Source organism: Hyperolius riggenbachi, chromosome 10 (assembly GCF_040937935.1).
Source record: "Hyperolius riggenbachi isolate aHypRig1 chromosome 10, aHypRig1.pri, whole genome shotgun sequence".
NCBI classification, from domain to species: Eukaryota; Metazoa; Chordata; class Amphibia; order Anura; family Hyperoliidae; genus Hyperolius; species Hyperolius riggenbachi.
In genome coordinates this window covers 126,130,483-126,146,550 of record NC_090655.1, presented here as the reverse complement: position 1 = coordinate 126,146,550, position 16,068 = coordinate 126,130,483, and the positions used below count along the sequence as shown (strand labels likewise).

At 43.3% G+C, this 16,068-nt stretch overlaps 1 protein-coding gene across 3 annotated transcripts in view; it reads left to right on the top strand.

The window, feature by feature from the left end:
* Positions 1-8,521, top strand: part of LOC137535998 (transmembrane protein 150A-like) — a 185,753-nt gene extending 177,232 nt beyond the window's left edge. For all 3 annotated transcript variants that reach the window (XM_068257922.1, XM_068257923.1, XM_068257924.1), the window contains exon 7: positions 5,302-8,521. In XM_068257922.1, coding sequence (XP_068114023.1) covers positions 5,302-5,546 — 245 coding nt within the window. In that variant the 3' untranslated portion in view covers positions 5,547-8,521. The remainder of the gene's footprint in view (positions 1-5,301) is intronic.
* Positions 8,522-16,068: the final 7,547 nt, after the last annotated feature.

Genomic DNA, 16,068 nt, shown 5'->3' with positions numbered 1-16,068 from the left:
TGGTTAAACAGGGAAAATTATCATGCAGGCTGGTTTCCTAAATGACTTACTGCATTCTACTACAGTATATGTCACTACAGTGCCTCTTTAAGTTGGGCCTTCAGTGTAAGGAAATCTATGGAAGTATAAAAAAAAGTAACAATGTACCTACAAATGAACCAGCTGCTTGTAATGTCCCTCAAGTTATGTGTGTAATCCCTGTGTTTTGTTCCAGCAATATTTACAATGAAGCTAAACAGTAGATTGTGTTCTTTGGATTAGTTTATAATGTAGAGCGTGATTGCCCTATTTCCTTACTCCCCAGCGGAAGCCATCCTAATAACGCTAGGCTTACTGCCCTTGGAACACTCTAATCAGATTTCTGAATACAATGATCTTTCTTTTAGCATTCTGGTTGTCCAGTGAAATAATAAATGCAATTCTGGTCCTTGGCAGACTGCATTAATGTAGCTTTTCATCATGTTAGCATTATGAACATTGAGTTGTCTTCTAATAATGTGTTTAACTAAAACAAGGCCGGAGTAGACTGGCTAAATTGGCTATTTTATAAAGTTTTAAAGGTGGCTACACACATTTTTCTGTTTGATTTTACCCCAATTCAACAAATTGGTTGTACTGACATATTTAAAGATTTTTTTTTGTTTTCAATCAAGATTTTTTTTTTTTTACGTAGATTGGACATTTTGGATAGAAAATTCAGACCAACTTTACCGTGTGTGTGTGTGTACCAACTTTGTATAAACAGCAAAAAGGAGAATGTTTAAAAACATTTTTGTTACAGCTGATACAAATACTGCAATCTGCAAGATGTCCACTTCCTGCTTTCATGGAAGCAGGCATAGGTAACATCCCGTGTTTACAAATTAGCTGCTCAGTCGAGGCAGCTAGCTGACACAGCTGAGAGATCAAATTATAGTTGTGGTTAGTCACAGATAATGGTTAATTAGGCTACATTCTCTAAATACATACAGGGTGAATTTCTCTAGGTTTTCATTTTGTCCTGTGCAAGAGTTCAGGTCCACTTTAACAGCAAATGATGATGACCTGCAGTGGCGGCTCCAGGAATTTTTTTTAGGGGGTGCTATGCAGGTGCTGGACCAATTTCCAGGGGAGCTGACGACCTGCGCCGCGGCAAAAAATGGGTGTGGCTACAACCTGCGGCACGCGAAGCAATGGGCGTGGTCATGGCCGGATGAGGCGGGGCTAACTGTAATTTAAAGTGAACCCAGGGTGAGAGTGATATGGTGGCTGCCATATTTATTTCCTTTTAAACAATTCTAGTTGCCTGGCAGCCCTGCTGATCTATTGGCTGCAGTAGTGAACTGAATTACACCAGAAACAAGCATGCAGCTAATCTTGTCAGTTCTGACAATATTGTCAGAAACCCCTGACCTGCTGCATGCTTGTTCAGGGTCTATGGTTGAAAGAATTAGAGGCAGAGGACCAACACGGCAGCCAGGCAGCTGGTATTACTTAAAAGGAGATAAATATGGCAGCCTCAATATTATTCTCACCTCTGGTTCCCTTTAAAAGTGCAACGCAAAGACAGAGGGCCCAAGTTTTGGTGACCCTTTCCCCAGAAAATTCACATAATTGTGCAGAAAATTCACATAATTGTGCAGGTTTTCTCAAGAAAATACACATAATGTGAGCAGATTTGAACAAAAAACATGTTCAATTACCCCAATATGCACAATCGTTATCAGATATGACCCCAATATGCACAATCGTTATCAGATATGACCCCAATATGCACAATCGTTATCAGATATGACCCCAATATGCACAACCGTTATCAGATATGACCCCAATATGCACAACCGTTATCAGATATGACCCCAATATGCACAACCGTTATCAGATATGACCCCAATATGCACAATTCTTATCAGATCTGACCCCAATATATGCACAATCCTTATCAGATCTGACCACAATCCGCAGCACCACCTGAAAAAGAAAAGAAAAACCCATTTACTCACCTAGTCAGAAGACCTCCTGTTCCGACCTCCTCCTCTTCCGACCTCCTTGTGGCGCGCAGCTCAGCTCCCACGATCCTCTTCCTTCCTCCAGCAGCCTGCATTACCCGGCGAGCAGGGCTACGGGAAAATGGCTGCCCGAAGCCCTGCACTGCAGACTCCAAGTCTGCAGAGCAGGGCTTCGGGCGGCCATCTTACCGTAGCCCTGCCTGCTGCTCCGGGCTGCTGCTGTGAACTGACTCGGCGTCTCTTAGACGCCTGAAGTCAGTTCACGCCAGAGGGTGCTTTGGGGGTGCTTGGACAAATTTAGGGGGTGCTTGAGCACCCCCCTGGCGCCGCCACTGATGACCTGAGATATGAAGAATGGTGATACATGCATGTCACAGTGGTTCGATGGAAATGCAAATTGATCAAAACTTGGAGTGAAATGTTGCCACGTGGGAAGGGTTTTCTAGCCAATCATCTTTTCAAGATTTTTCCCCCTCAAAATTATGGCAATCTTGAACACACGTGTGTTAAATCTAACAATTTCTTCAAAACTTCCAATTAACTGAAAAATTGTATCTGGTCGAAATGAATCAAACCTTTTTTTAAAAAAGTAACGTGTGGCCACCTTAAGCCAAGTCTCAGTGTCTCTTGTTAGTTTACAAAGAAGTTTATTGGAAAAACGAAAATGGTACAAAATAGCCAGGCTGTAAACATTACAGTAGGCATGAATGTATAATAAAGCATTCATAAAATAGGAGTACCATGGACATTGAGCAGTAATAGATCATCCAGTTAATGACAATGTGTATCATAGCTGGCTCAAGATAATAGCTATCAGTTAAAACCAAACAAAACCAGGCAAAACAGATCATGGCACAAAAATAGTCACATTTGCAGGAGGCTCATAGTGCTGGGGTAGTTGTCCCCTGAGCAACAATAGGCTCACCATTCTTCCCAATCATACTAAAACTTCTCACTTGTGGAGGAAATGGTATGAGCTAGTTTATCCACCTAATTTTTATTCTGCTTCCATACAGACAAACTTTGAACTATTGAACAGTATCCATTCCCTGCACTCAGTGGTCCATATGCAATTATATTTTTCAAATAGTACAATGTAGAACAAAAAACACTTGGCACTCAAACCCAACACATGCACATGGGGGGCAGGCTCTGCATTTGCTTGTTGTTCAATCAATACTTCCCCTATTCCAACGGCTCAGACAAATGGCATATGGCTGAAGCTCTGGACGTGCACCGGTTTCAAAATCTGTGAACAACAGTCTATCAATATGCGTACAAGAAGGCAGACCGGGCATCAGTCCCTTTAAGTTTCTTTAATGCAGCATCTTGCCAGAAAGAGTATTGCAGTGATACATTCATATATGGTCACAAACGGATGGATCAAACCTGCATTGTTGAGGGTGTTCAGGGAGTGCGGGGTACGGGTGACCAGGGGTAGATGGACGGCACTACAGCCGTTTCGCGCCCAGCTGGCGCTTGCTCGCGTCCTTGGACAGATTATTTTCTTCGGCAAGTCTGAAATCCAAGATCCAGTTATTAGAAAGAGTTTTAATAATATAAACTTTTAATGCTCCAGCACAAGGAGAGAGTCTACTCGTTCATGCAACACCATGTTCTTTTCTAAAAGAAAAAAAGATCTGAGTTTTCTTTGTTGCCTAAACAACTTTCTCTACCATTTATTTGCTGTGCCTGCAATATATTCTTTGAGGCATTCGAAAAATGATCAGTGATTTGGCATGGGGAAACAGGAGAGCACACCCACACCACCCAGATGTTTTTTGGACTCAGCTGAGAGCATGCTGTTTAATTTAGGGGAGTTGGGTTTATGTTATGCCTTGGGGACAATATTGTAGTTAGATGGAAGACTGAGTGAATTTGTGGCCAGATTATGAAGGGTCAATAGTATTTAGTCATTTTCAGTCCATTTTCATGGTCGCTTCACCCCACCTTATTTTCTTTTTTCGGCGTGCTGGGATGGAGGAAGAGTAATCAAAAATGCTGCTGTGGCAGGGATCTGGAGGGGTCTATCTCCTTGCGCTAGATTTAACTTTGACATACTCGATGCTGCAACGCCATGCTGTCAGTCCTGGGCTTGTATATACATTTGCTGACTGTGAATTGAAAAAGAACCCTTTTCTTTAATTCCCTGGTTCCTCTGGCAACTAGACTGGTCAAACTGATATATTGGTACTTTCCATCTACCATGATGTAGTCCGTATCTCGTACACCTTGCGCCCTCTGGTGGCCAGTAGTCTTAATTTTTTTTTTTTTTAGTAACGGAGTAGCTCAAGCAGAAACGCTTATGGTGGTTTGCCTTCTTAAAGGAGAAGGAACTTGCGATAATTTTGATTTAACTCCAGTGAAAATAATGTAATAAAAGTGCTTCATTTTTACAATAACAATGTATAAATGATTTAGTCAGTGTTTGCCCATTGTAAAATCTTTCCTCTCCCTGATTTACATTCTGACATGGTGACGCCCATGGTGTCAGTGGAAGGAGATGCTGCTTGCTTTTTTGGCTCTTGGAAATCGCTGTAAACTGTTATTTTCCATAATGTAACAAGGCTCCTATAGTGTGATGTCAGAACCATGGTCCCGACGTCACACTGTGGGAGGGGTTTCACCACAATATCAGCCATACTGAGCCCCCTGTTGATCCGTTTGTGAACAGGAAAAGATTTCTCACGGGGTATCAGCTACTTATTGGGATAAAGTTCAATTCTTGGTTACGGTTTCTCTTTAAGTTTGTAACACAATGCACACTGTTGAATATGCAAATTATCTTTATGCACCAGAAGCCAGACTTACATCCAGAACCGCTGGTGTATAGAAAGCCTATAGCTTTAAATTTTACAGAACCACACCAATGCCACATGCAGACTGCGTGTTTCGGACTGTCTGTCCTCCTCAGTACATGGCAGGGATTGATATGGCTGTATGGGATAGGGCTTAGACCAGTACAACACAGTGACCAAGCAGCTTGGGGTGACCTAAACCACTAGGAAGGTATAGGGGAACTGAAAAACTTTCCTAGTGGTGTTGGGTCACCCCGAGCTGCTTGAATACTCAAGCAGAAAGAAACTATTAATATTTTTTTTTATCTAGCAATTCTCTGTATTTACAGTTACAGCCCGGATAACTGAAGACACTGGTTCTATATCAGTGCACTAAAGCCTGGGAATCGCTAGCGTTTTGCAGAGATATTTTCCCACAAATTAACACTGTGTGGGAAAACATAACCATTGTGTTCAGTAGATGTTGTTTTTCTGTAGCAAGACTTTCAACACTTTCCTTAACTACCGTTCTTCAGGTGGCGTCTTCTTCATCCAGGAAGGATTTGTTCTCCAACATCTGGCTGCTTTGTGTGAATGGACCTTTATAATAAACGTTCTTGTCTATTATGGAACTTTTGCCTTTGAATTTGGGGCAATCACCACAGACACATTTCTGGTGCTCCTTAAAGCAAGCAGGGCACCAAAGAGCTACAAGTCGGGAACCAGCACTCCGGCTACACCGCACACTCACAGCACATCTGAGAACATGGCTATGTTATGACTGTATCAGAAGGCTTTCACAGATGTCACATGCAAACCCTGAGCCCCCTTACGGATCCAAACATGCGCCGGGGGCTCAGAATTCTAGAGGGCTCGTCACATGACCAAAAAAGGAAAAGAGTTGAAGATTAGCCAAAAAGCTGAATTTTTTTTTTTTTTAAATGTTGACTGTTCTGATGTTTGTGAGAAAGTATGTCAAAGCTACATTATATGTACGGGGCATTAATCTATTAGCCATACAAATGTATATTTTTATATAGTTGATTTCTATAGTTCAGAGTCTACAAAGATTAACCGAGACCAAAGTAATTTTGTGTCCAATACACAATATGCCTGTAAGAGTATATGGAGACTTAAAGTAGTGGTACATTTAAAAAGATAAGATTATAAAACAAAAACCCGCTTCATCAAAAGTAGCAATTTAAGTTTCCAAGAATGTCATTACCTAGGAAGCCTTATAAATCTCAGCAGGGAATGTGGCAATCTCAGTGGGAGCAACGGAACACATCTGCCTTAATGAGACTTGGCTGGATTTACTTACCAAGCTGGAAGGCCAGCCATTACATGGTATTGTCTGTATAGCGTATAGCCTGTTACCATACATTTAGTTCCTCTCAATGAGAGCTTATCCGCTCCAGTTTTACCTTGCTCCTGCAGATCATGTTTTCTAGATTTTCTGTAGTTTGCTATGTAAATACAGACTCAAAAATGAATCTGTGCTGCTCTCCGTTAAGCCAAATTACAGGGGGGCGTTCTCTTGCCTATGTCACCACCCATAACCGATGTGGTTCACTCACGGTCCATGTAATGCATGGAAGCAGGCCACGAGTTGAACACCACAGCTATAAGCAGCATGGGTAAGTTTACCACCAACACGCCCTTCCCCTCCTGTGGACAGTGCGGTTTTATTTTAAATTTTGATAACCAGTAGCTACATTCCTATAGCCACCATCACTACTTTTGGATACCCTAGAAAAGCAATGACCACAACTGTGCCTCTAGAATTACTAAAAGCATGGTGTATTGGGGAGACATGAAAACTGCAGCTGTAGAAAAGTGTGTGGGATTAAGCATCCCCACCTTGTTTTAGGTGAGTGATTATTAGCTACTGTTTTTTAACAGTAAATTCTACAGTTAGTAGCAAATATAATCCTTGAATAATCACTACAGGTACTTCATAAATGCAATGCTGGCATTTGAACCAGCAGGTTAAGCCTACAGATAGGGATTCCATAATTGCTTGCAGTTTAATAATTTAGTGCAAATTACGGCAATGCGTTAGCAGCAAATCCGCTTTCACCAGTGAAAGAAAAGAATGGGCTAACACTCTGGTCTATGTGCTGGTTCAATTCCAAGTCTGAACAGTATGTGCATGAAATTTTTGTTTTCTGGGGTGTCTTGAACTCTGGTTTCCACCCACATCACAAAAACATAATGAGTTGGTTAATTGGCTTTTACCTTTTCCCTAGAGTGGGGCGGGTGCAGCAGACTAGGAATGGGTTCACACACGCTCATTCATACAAACCACTAGTTTGTTAGTTTACTAATCCCATTCCACATGCATTGGTGCTGATATGCTTTGAGTTCTGCTGAAGGGAACTCAAGCAGACAAATACAAAGTTGAATTGAAAAGTTGAATGACATATTGTACATGTGAATACTTTTACCTGTGCAGAGTTCATAAAGCGGTTTAGCTAGTTGGAACCAGAGACGAAGGGTAGTTGAAAAATGAAAAAAGATTTTATACATACCTGGGGCTTTCTCCAGCCCCATAAGCCTAGATTGCTCCCACGCCGCCATCCTCCGCTGCCTCGATCGTCTGTATCGGGTCCCGTCACTTTCGCCGGACGCGACCAGTTGTACGCATGTGCAGGGGCTCCCTCCGGCTCTGTACGCATGCACAGTACAGAGGGAGTGCACTGCGCTTGCGTCGACTGGCCGAAATTACGGGACCCGGTACCGGCGGACACAGGCAGCGGAGGACGGCGGTGTGGGAGCCATCCAGGCTTATAGAGCTGGAGGAAGCCCCAGGTATGTATACATTTAGTATCATCTTCGTCTCTGGGTCTCTTTAACCCATTTCTGTAGATGGCATAGTAACTTGGGTGGCTTCATTACTATTGCAAGCTTATTTGCTTACTTGCGGTCTACTGAGCAGTTACATGCCTCAAGTAAATTTGTAGCAGGAACAAGAGCTCACCCAATATAGTTTGAGGTACAGATGTGTGAAACTAAGCTGGGCAGAATTACTGATACAGAATCAACTCTCTTTTTGGAGTCCAGAATAGGGATGAGCTTACAAACATGAATATCTGTGGAGCCTTTATACAAGGGGCACTGCTCTCTTGTTCTCTAGTATAAAGGCTCTATTTCTGTTCTAAAGGTGGCCATACACTGGTCGATTTGCCATCCAATCGACCAACAGATAGATCCCTCTCTGATCGAATATGATCAGAGAGGGATTGTATGGCTGCCTTTACTGCAAACAGATGAACTTCCTGCCGGGGGAAGTTTAAACAGCAGAGGGCAGGAAGTGAAGCCAGCCGGAACCCGGAGCCCAGCGGAGAAGAAGACCACGGAGAAGACCCCTTAACACATTCCAGACTGAGTTCTGAATTTAGAAGCTCCTCCCTAGTCCTGAATTCATAATTACAAGTCAGATAACCATTGCTCTTTGCACTATATTATTAAATGTCTTTTTCAAGGTTTAAAACAAAATTATTTCATTTCATGGGCACTTTTTACATGGCAAAAACTTGCTTGCATTGAAGGGAAGTGCCTTAGTAGATCTATTTTACTATGCAAATGACTGAGTAAATGCGTACATAAACAGGAAGTTGTTTTATATCCAGGTTCTGCAGCTCCCTGGTGTCTGCTGTGAGCTTGTCCTGCATGGGACACCTGAGGGTCGTTACCAATAGAGGATGCATTGTAACTACTGCAACAATCTGTTTACCATGTTATTTCTGTATGAAATGGTTTTATTCTTGTTTCTTTTCCCGTTCTATCCTGAAGTTTCTACCTATTAGGAACTCTGGCTGCTATCTGTTTGCTGTTTATGGTGGCTCTGGGTGCTCCTTCTCGCCTTGTTTCCTTTTCCATAGTATAACCTACATCAAAGGCATAATCCTAGGTTACATTGGGAATTGTTAACCCCCCAAAGTGTCTTAAGTTGCTTAAATATATGATCTGTTGGCCAGTGGAAACAGCCAATAGCTGTTTTCAGCCAACCATCTTTTATGAATGACCATCGCCAGCCAAAAGAGAGGTCTACTGCATGGATTGTATTGGCTGATTGTTAATTAGCATCACGTATATTTTGTGGTGTCCATTTTCAGCCACATCAGAAATTATCAGCCAGAATTTGTTGAAACAGTGTTGCTAGCTTGCTGTGTTAATGGGCTGGTCTGCATATGGTAGGTTGGCCAAAGGTGCTAGCCGTCCTACAAGCTGCAAACCCTCCTGTAAGTTGCAGTGCACACAGCGAAGTAAGCAGTACATAAAAAGTATGCTTTACTGAACGTCCGGTACTGCACAACAAGCCAACGCAAACCTACCATTACAATATAATTGCATGGCATTAGCCATGCAATTATATTGTCCAATGCACTGCAACATCTTAGTGTGAACATAATCTAAGGGTATCTGTACACACACAAATTATGAGAGATTGGTATAGCCAAGTAAAAAACAAAAAATCTGTCAAGTAAATTCAATCGGTAGATCAAAAAAAATCCTAATACCTCAAAAAAAACAACTTTTTTTTTATTCATATACATGTATGTGTGTGAATAGATATTTTAAAGAGCATTTTTTTTTTGTTTGCCATAGTGCCCCTCTTCCTTTTAAGTTTGTCAAATAACATGGTATATATGCCCACAGTGGGGTGGACATCAGAGTCAAACTGAAGAGGACCTAGGCTGTTTCAAGATCAAGTAGCTATCCATTACTTCCACATTTTGGGACAAAAAGCCAATTGGTAACCTAACTAAATTCTGAGCAGCTGAGAGGTTTCTGACCATGTATTATGATGTAGTCATATTCCATCTGATACAAATATTTGCATACAAAAGAAGGTTCGGAGTGCGCTGCTCAAATGTCCATACAATACGTGACAACCTAAAAGGAAATGAGTCCTCTTTAGAATGTTCTTTGTAGACCATATATATCATATCATAGTGCAGACTGTTGTAACAGCGATGGAGGGGGTCCACTCCCAAAAGTAAACACCAGTGATTAACAGGTCACCTGCCGCCACCTCATGCAAAGAGCCCAACACCCCCCCCCCCCCCCCCCCCCCACCAAAAAAAAGCTTGCACGCTTACCCTTTATTATAGCTGCCCTGACTCAGACACCACCTGGACTTTCTGACCCGATAACTAACGATCACTGGTGATTACTGTTAAAACAGTTTGCACTATTGTGATGTTTGGTTTTGAGGGAAACTGGCTAACAATACAGGAAGACAACATTCATACATGGTCTACAGAGAATATTCTAAAGAGTACGGATTTCCTTTTATGCTAGGTACACACCATACAATTTTCTGTTAGATTCTTCTGTTAGATTTACCTACAACATGCAAAAAATTTATCTGGCAGGTAAATCTAAGAGAAAATCTAATAGAAAATTGTATGGTGTGTACCTAGCATTAGGCTAGTTTTACAGTGGGACGTTGCGTTTTAGGGGCCGTTATGGTCCCCCTGGTGGTGTTTGAGCAGGACGCTACCAAGAGCCGCGTTACAAGCAGCTCTTGGTGCGCCTGCTCTGTCGGAGGCACTGCGGAGACCACGTGAGCGGAGCTCTCCGCATCACGTGGTCCCGCCAGCCAATCCGTAGCCGCTCCAGGATGTAAACATTGCAAGTGCAGTGAATAATAAGTAGCCATGTGCCTGGCTACGTAGCGGCCTCTTCCCGCCTCCTCTCCACCCATAAAATGAAAAAAAAAAAAACCTACTGAGCATGTGCAAACCGTCTAACGTGGCTTAGCCACGTGTAAAGTACTGCATGCAGTACGTTATGTAGACGTGCTGTGTTACAACGTAACGCAACGTGGGCACTGTGAACAGCCCATTGATTTTTCATTGCTGTGCGTTGGGGTGTGTTACAGGCTGCTCTAACGTGCTCCTGTAACGTCCCACTGTGAAACCAGCCTTAGGGTGAGAAGTGTTGTATGGTCATTTGGGCAGTGCACCCTACTTTCTTGTATGTATGTATGTATGTAACTGAATCTAATCTTGAAGCAAAATCATTTAATTATCCATAAAAAATGATTGTATTAAAATCTGCCTATTTATGGCTAGTGTAAGAAGCAGGATTTTCACTCATGGATGGTGTTAGTAGTGTGGTGGGGGGTGCATCTTTTTGTTGTCAGTTCAGTTGTAATATCTGCTGCATTATTGTGTGGTGGAGGGCAGATTAAGCCTTCATACACACTTGCAAGAACTCATCCAAAATGATCATTTTATACGGCATTTTTCCATAGACATGCGCTGTTTGGCTACTTGCCAGTCAGCATGCTTTGCTTTATTGTGGAAGGGAAGCAGAAGTGAGATGGTGGTACATGACAATAGTGATTGGGCGGGATTTTCCAGCATACCTGATGGGTAAGAAGCTGTTGTGGGTACACCAGTACACACTTAAAAGCTGCAAGTGTATGAGGACCTGAATATCCATACAAAAGTGTGCATATAGCCTAAAAGGGCCTGACCGCTCTTGCACATTTGTGCTTTTTTTCAGCAATGAGTCTTTAATAATGTGTTGCTGAAAAATGCACAAGAGTGCGCAGGCCCCTAAGGTCCCTTAATCGCCAAGTGCAAACGCAGTGTAATGTGATTGCATTTTTAATCAAAATTCTACAATGTTTGTGCTTTTCCAATGCTATTGAGATTTTGCTGAGATCTTTTCCTGGTTTCCTTGTTGTTTACCTAAAAAAACGCAAAGAAAATCGCATGCATTTTTTGTCCTGCATTTCAAAAACTTGATCGGTTACAAAGTGCTGCAAGCAGTGTGGTTGCAATTTTCTTTCTTCTTTTTTTTTTTTTTTTTTAAATTCAACTTTTTATTGCTCAAACCTCCTCCTCTGTATAGAACGCAGAAACCTTTATAGGAACAGATGTTGCTTCCATTTTCCTTGGTCATGTGTCCGCATCGCCTGACGTAATTTTTAATCTGCTGACTCAGTCCAAAGCACATACGGTTTCCTTGTCGGATTTGCGTTGCTTTGAGATGTCTATCCTGCCTGCCATGTTTGCATGGGTGCTGTTGTGGAATCTATCTGGGATTCTGGGCTGGCTAGCAGTGATGCTGGGTCGGCTGGTGGTGAAGCTGCCCTCTGTGTTCTGGATGGCCCTCCTTGTGATGGTGATGATGCTTCGGGTCTCTGACTACTCCCAGTCACCTCCTTGCCTTCAACTGTACATACATTTGGCCTGACTGCCAGCATCTGTCTTGACTACTTTCTTAGTTTGCAAAGGCGGTCACTCCTCCTGCTCCTGGCCATGTCCGGTGTCAGCCGGTATCTGTCAGCATCAGTCTCAATTGTTGTAGTTTGTGAGCGCGTTCTTTCCAGGCCGCCTTTGGTGTCTGGCAGGATTTTGTTTCGGGCTGCTTCCACATCTTCCATATTGGAGGCATCTTCACCTGTCCCTTCCTGCTGGTTCTTCAGTGCAAGCATCTCCAGAAAGGCGGGAACGTCATCAATAATTCTTTTAAATCTATTCAAGATGGTTTGTTTCGTGTTTTCATGAGAATCTTTACATATTCAGGGTTGCGACCGGTCTCTTTCTTTCTTACATGATGCAATTTATATCACAAGGACAAGATTGTCTGTCTCCCCGGCGTGCTGGGGAAGCACTTCTTAACAATCGAGCTTTACGGCCTTAAATTTTCTCATTTTTCATGCAAATGGCCACAGCCGCTTTCACCAAAGTTTCTTTCATGGCTCGCACGCCTTTTTCCTTTAGGGTCTTCTGCCTTTTAATTTTCTCTAGTAATCAGATTGCTGACTGTAGCAGGTTTTCTCCAGCACTATCAAAGTTGTAGTTTAAATCCTCCCCTTTCTCCACGCAGCAGAGGAATTCTACAATTTGCAGCAGCTTGGTGCATTCCTCCTCCACTTTATATGGACGGCATCTTAAAGCTGAAAGAATGTCTCTAAACTGAAGCAAGTCTGCCGTCCTACCGTTTTTGAAAGCCTCCTTGGCGCACCGGTTGACCTGAGCTTCCACAGTCACACAGCTTTGCAGCACCACCTCCGCCATTTCTGGATCCAGTATTATCAGATTGCAATTTTCTAAAGGCCCTTTCACACCAGCTGCATTCCGGTATTACAGTAAAGCTACAACTGGAATAGTGGGAATGTGCGTGTACACATGCAGCCTCCTGTGGTTGTGCACAGATTGGGGAATAGGAACATATGTTCCTAAACCCAAATTTTAGTGTTTAAATTGAAATGATTGCTATCGCAAGAAACAACGCAATCCTTTCCTTGTACAAATGACAGTTGGGGGATGTTGTTTTTGCTTCCATTTTCCTTGGTCATGTGTCCGCATCGCCTGACGTAATCTTTCATCTTCCGTTCCAAGCGCATACGGTTTCTGTGTTGGATTTGCAGTGGTTTTAGACGTCTGTCCTGTCTGCCATGTTTGCATGGGTGCTGTTTTGGAATCTATCTGGGATTCTGGGCTGGCTAGCAGTGATGCTGGGTCGGCTGGCGGTGATGCTGCCCTCTGTGTTCTAGATGGCCCTCCTTGTGATGGTGGTGATGCTTTGGGCCTCTGACTACCTCCAGTCACCTCCTTGCCTTCAACTGTACATACATTCGGCCTGACTGCCAGCATCAGTCTTGACTTTTTTTCTTAGTTTGCAAAGGCGGTCATTCCTGCTCCTGGCCACATCTGGTGTCAGCCGGTATCTGACTGCCAGCATCCGTCTCGACTTTGGTAGTTTGCGAGTGCGTTCTTTCCTGACTGCCTTCTTTGTCTTGGGAGATCTTGTTTCAGGTGCTTCTTCCGCATCTTCAGTATTGGAGACATCTTCACCAGTCACTTCCTGCTGCTTCTTTAGTGCAAGCATCTCCAGAGAGGCGGGAACCTCATCAAATTCTTTTAAATCCATTCAAGATGGTCTGTTTCGTGTTTTCGTAAGAATATTTACATATCCAGGGTTGCATCCAGTCTCTCCATTATTACATGATGCAATTTCTATTGCAGCAACAAGGATGTCTGTCTCCCCGGCATGCTGGGCAAGCACTTCTTAACAATCGTGTTTTTACGGCCTTACATTTTTTATTGTTCATGCAGACGGACACAGCCGCTACCACTAAACTGAAGCAGGAATATTTTGTTAAAAAAAAAAAATAAAACCCTCCATGATGTGCATGTGTAGTTTTAGCGCTGGAGATTTTGGTGCCAAGTATTGGCTTCAGGAAGCCAGTTTCAGAAGGTACAGAAGGTATTGGCAATAGTCATGCTGAAACCTCACCAACACTGCCTAATCCTTCTCCTTTGGAACCTTTGAACCGAATCATTTGAATCATTTTACTAGAGAAGCAGGCTGGGTGAAATGACTAGCAGGACAGGACTTTCCCTGCACTGTGCATTCTGTATGTTCCTGTTTCTTCCAGACAGACATCCACTGTGAACCAAATCTTTCATTGTGGTGATCCGGATGATTCGACTCACAAAAAAGATCCGGATCAAATGAACGATTCGTTCATGATCCAGACAACACTACAGTCCCACACAAGTCACCACAGTGCAGTGAATATTAATTAGCCATGTGGCTGGCCGCGGAGGAGGAGGGGAGACCTCCTCCTCCAATATTACTGAGCATGTGCAAACAGTCTAACGTGGCTTAGCCCAGTGTAACCTACAGCATGCTGCACTTTGTTTAAACGTGCTGCGTTACTATGTAACGCAACGTGTGCACTGTGAACAGCACATTTATTTTACAGTGCTGTGAGTTAGGCTACGTTACTGGCTGCTGTAACGTGGGACTTTAACGTCCCACTGTGAAACCAGCCTAAAAATGGTAAGAAATCCCTTAACTGTTGTGCCAACTTTCCAGCCTCTGTAATTTTGCTGTGCATAAAATCAGACCTGCAGTGTGTTTTCATAAACAGACATTTAAACTGCATGTAGTGGGAACTGTATCACTGAAATGCACAGGATGTGCTTTGATTGAAACCGTGAAGGCTCAATTCACATTTGTTTTAAAAATGTATCCATGGCTCAGTTTTTTTGTGGCCCGGACCAGAATTGGAGCCACTGATACAAATGTAAAAAATAGCGGCTGTCTTCACACACTTCAAAAACTGATCCGTGGGCGATCTGGGTTGAAAAACTGAACAGAGAGTTCGGATTTTCAGGTTTTTCACGGACCCCGGATGCACGTAGGGGAATGAAAACCAATGCAGAAACAGATCTCCCTCTACACAGACAGCTTTGGACACAGAAACGGATCTGTTTCCAGTGTCCCAGCCCTGTCTGTGGGTGGGGAGTTAGCCGCCATGTTGGAGGGGGTAGCAGGAAGGGGGGCATCGGGCACATCGCGGGGAGGAGGGTTGGACCCCCTCCCTCAGTTGGGTCCCCGCTTCCCCTCCAGCTAGTTTCTTTTAAAATCAATCCAGCGGGGAACTCAATCACTTCCTTGCGTTCCACTGTTTGCTGCGTCACTTCCTGCAATGCTGCCCCCTGTACTTCAGTGGGCAGTATTGCAGGAAGTGCCACGGTGAGCGGTGGAACAAGGAAGTGAGTGAGTTTGCCGCTCGCTGCTGGACTGATTTTAAAAGAAACTAGCTGGAGGGGAAGCTGGGAAGAAGGGACCCAGGTGAGGGAGGGGGGTCTAACTCCCCTCCTTCCCTGATGTGCCCACTGCCCCCCTTCCTGCCTGCTACCCCCTCCAGCACGGTGGCCCCCTCCCCACCCACAGACAGGGCAGGCGATCTGTCTGGGGAAACGCAAATGGATCTGCAACGTATGCTGCAAAAGGGCAGCACAGATCAGTTTGCCTAATGTGAAAACTGACACAATAACTGACATAAAAAAAAACACTCCATGCCTAACTGAACACCCCTAATTTGATCATGTGCCCGCCCCTTCATATTCCTAAACTCTTACCTTCTAGCCTCTTATATTCTAGCCCTAACCTTTTACCTTCGTCTAGGCCTTGCAACAATGCTTAACCTCAATTTAATTTCACTACCCAATAGCCCTAATCCATCCTCTTCCTTTGCCCTCTGTTAGTGTGGATGAGTGCTGGCACCAGATCCATGCAGCCCCAGCCAAGGAGAACATGTAACCAACACTCTTATTCAACTGATCTGCTCCAGTATTAATGCCTTCTGTATTTCTCAGAAATTGCCTTTTTCTTAAAGGACCACTATTGCAAAAATCATGAAATTTAAAATACATGTAAAAATATACAATTTTTTTAGGGTAAAATCAGCCAAAAATTATTTTTCTCCTATGTTGCTGTCACTTACAGTTGGTGGTAGAAATCTGACAGAACGGACAGGTTTT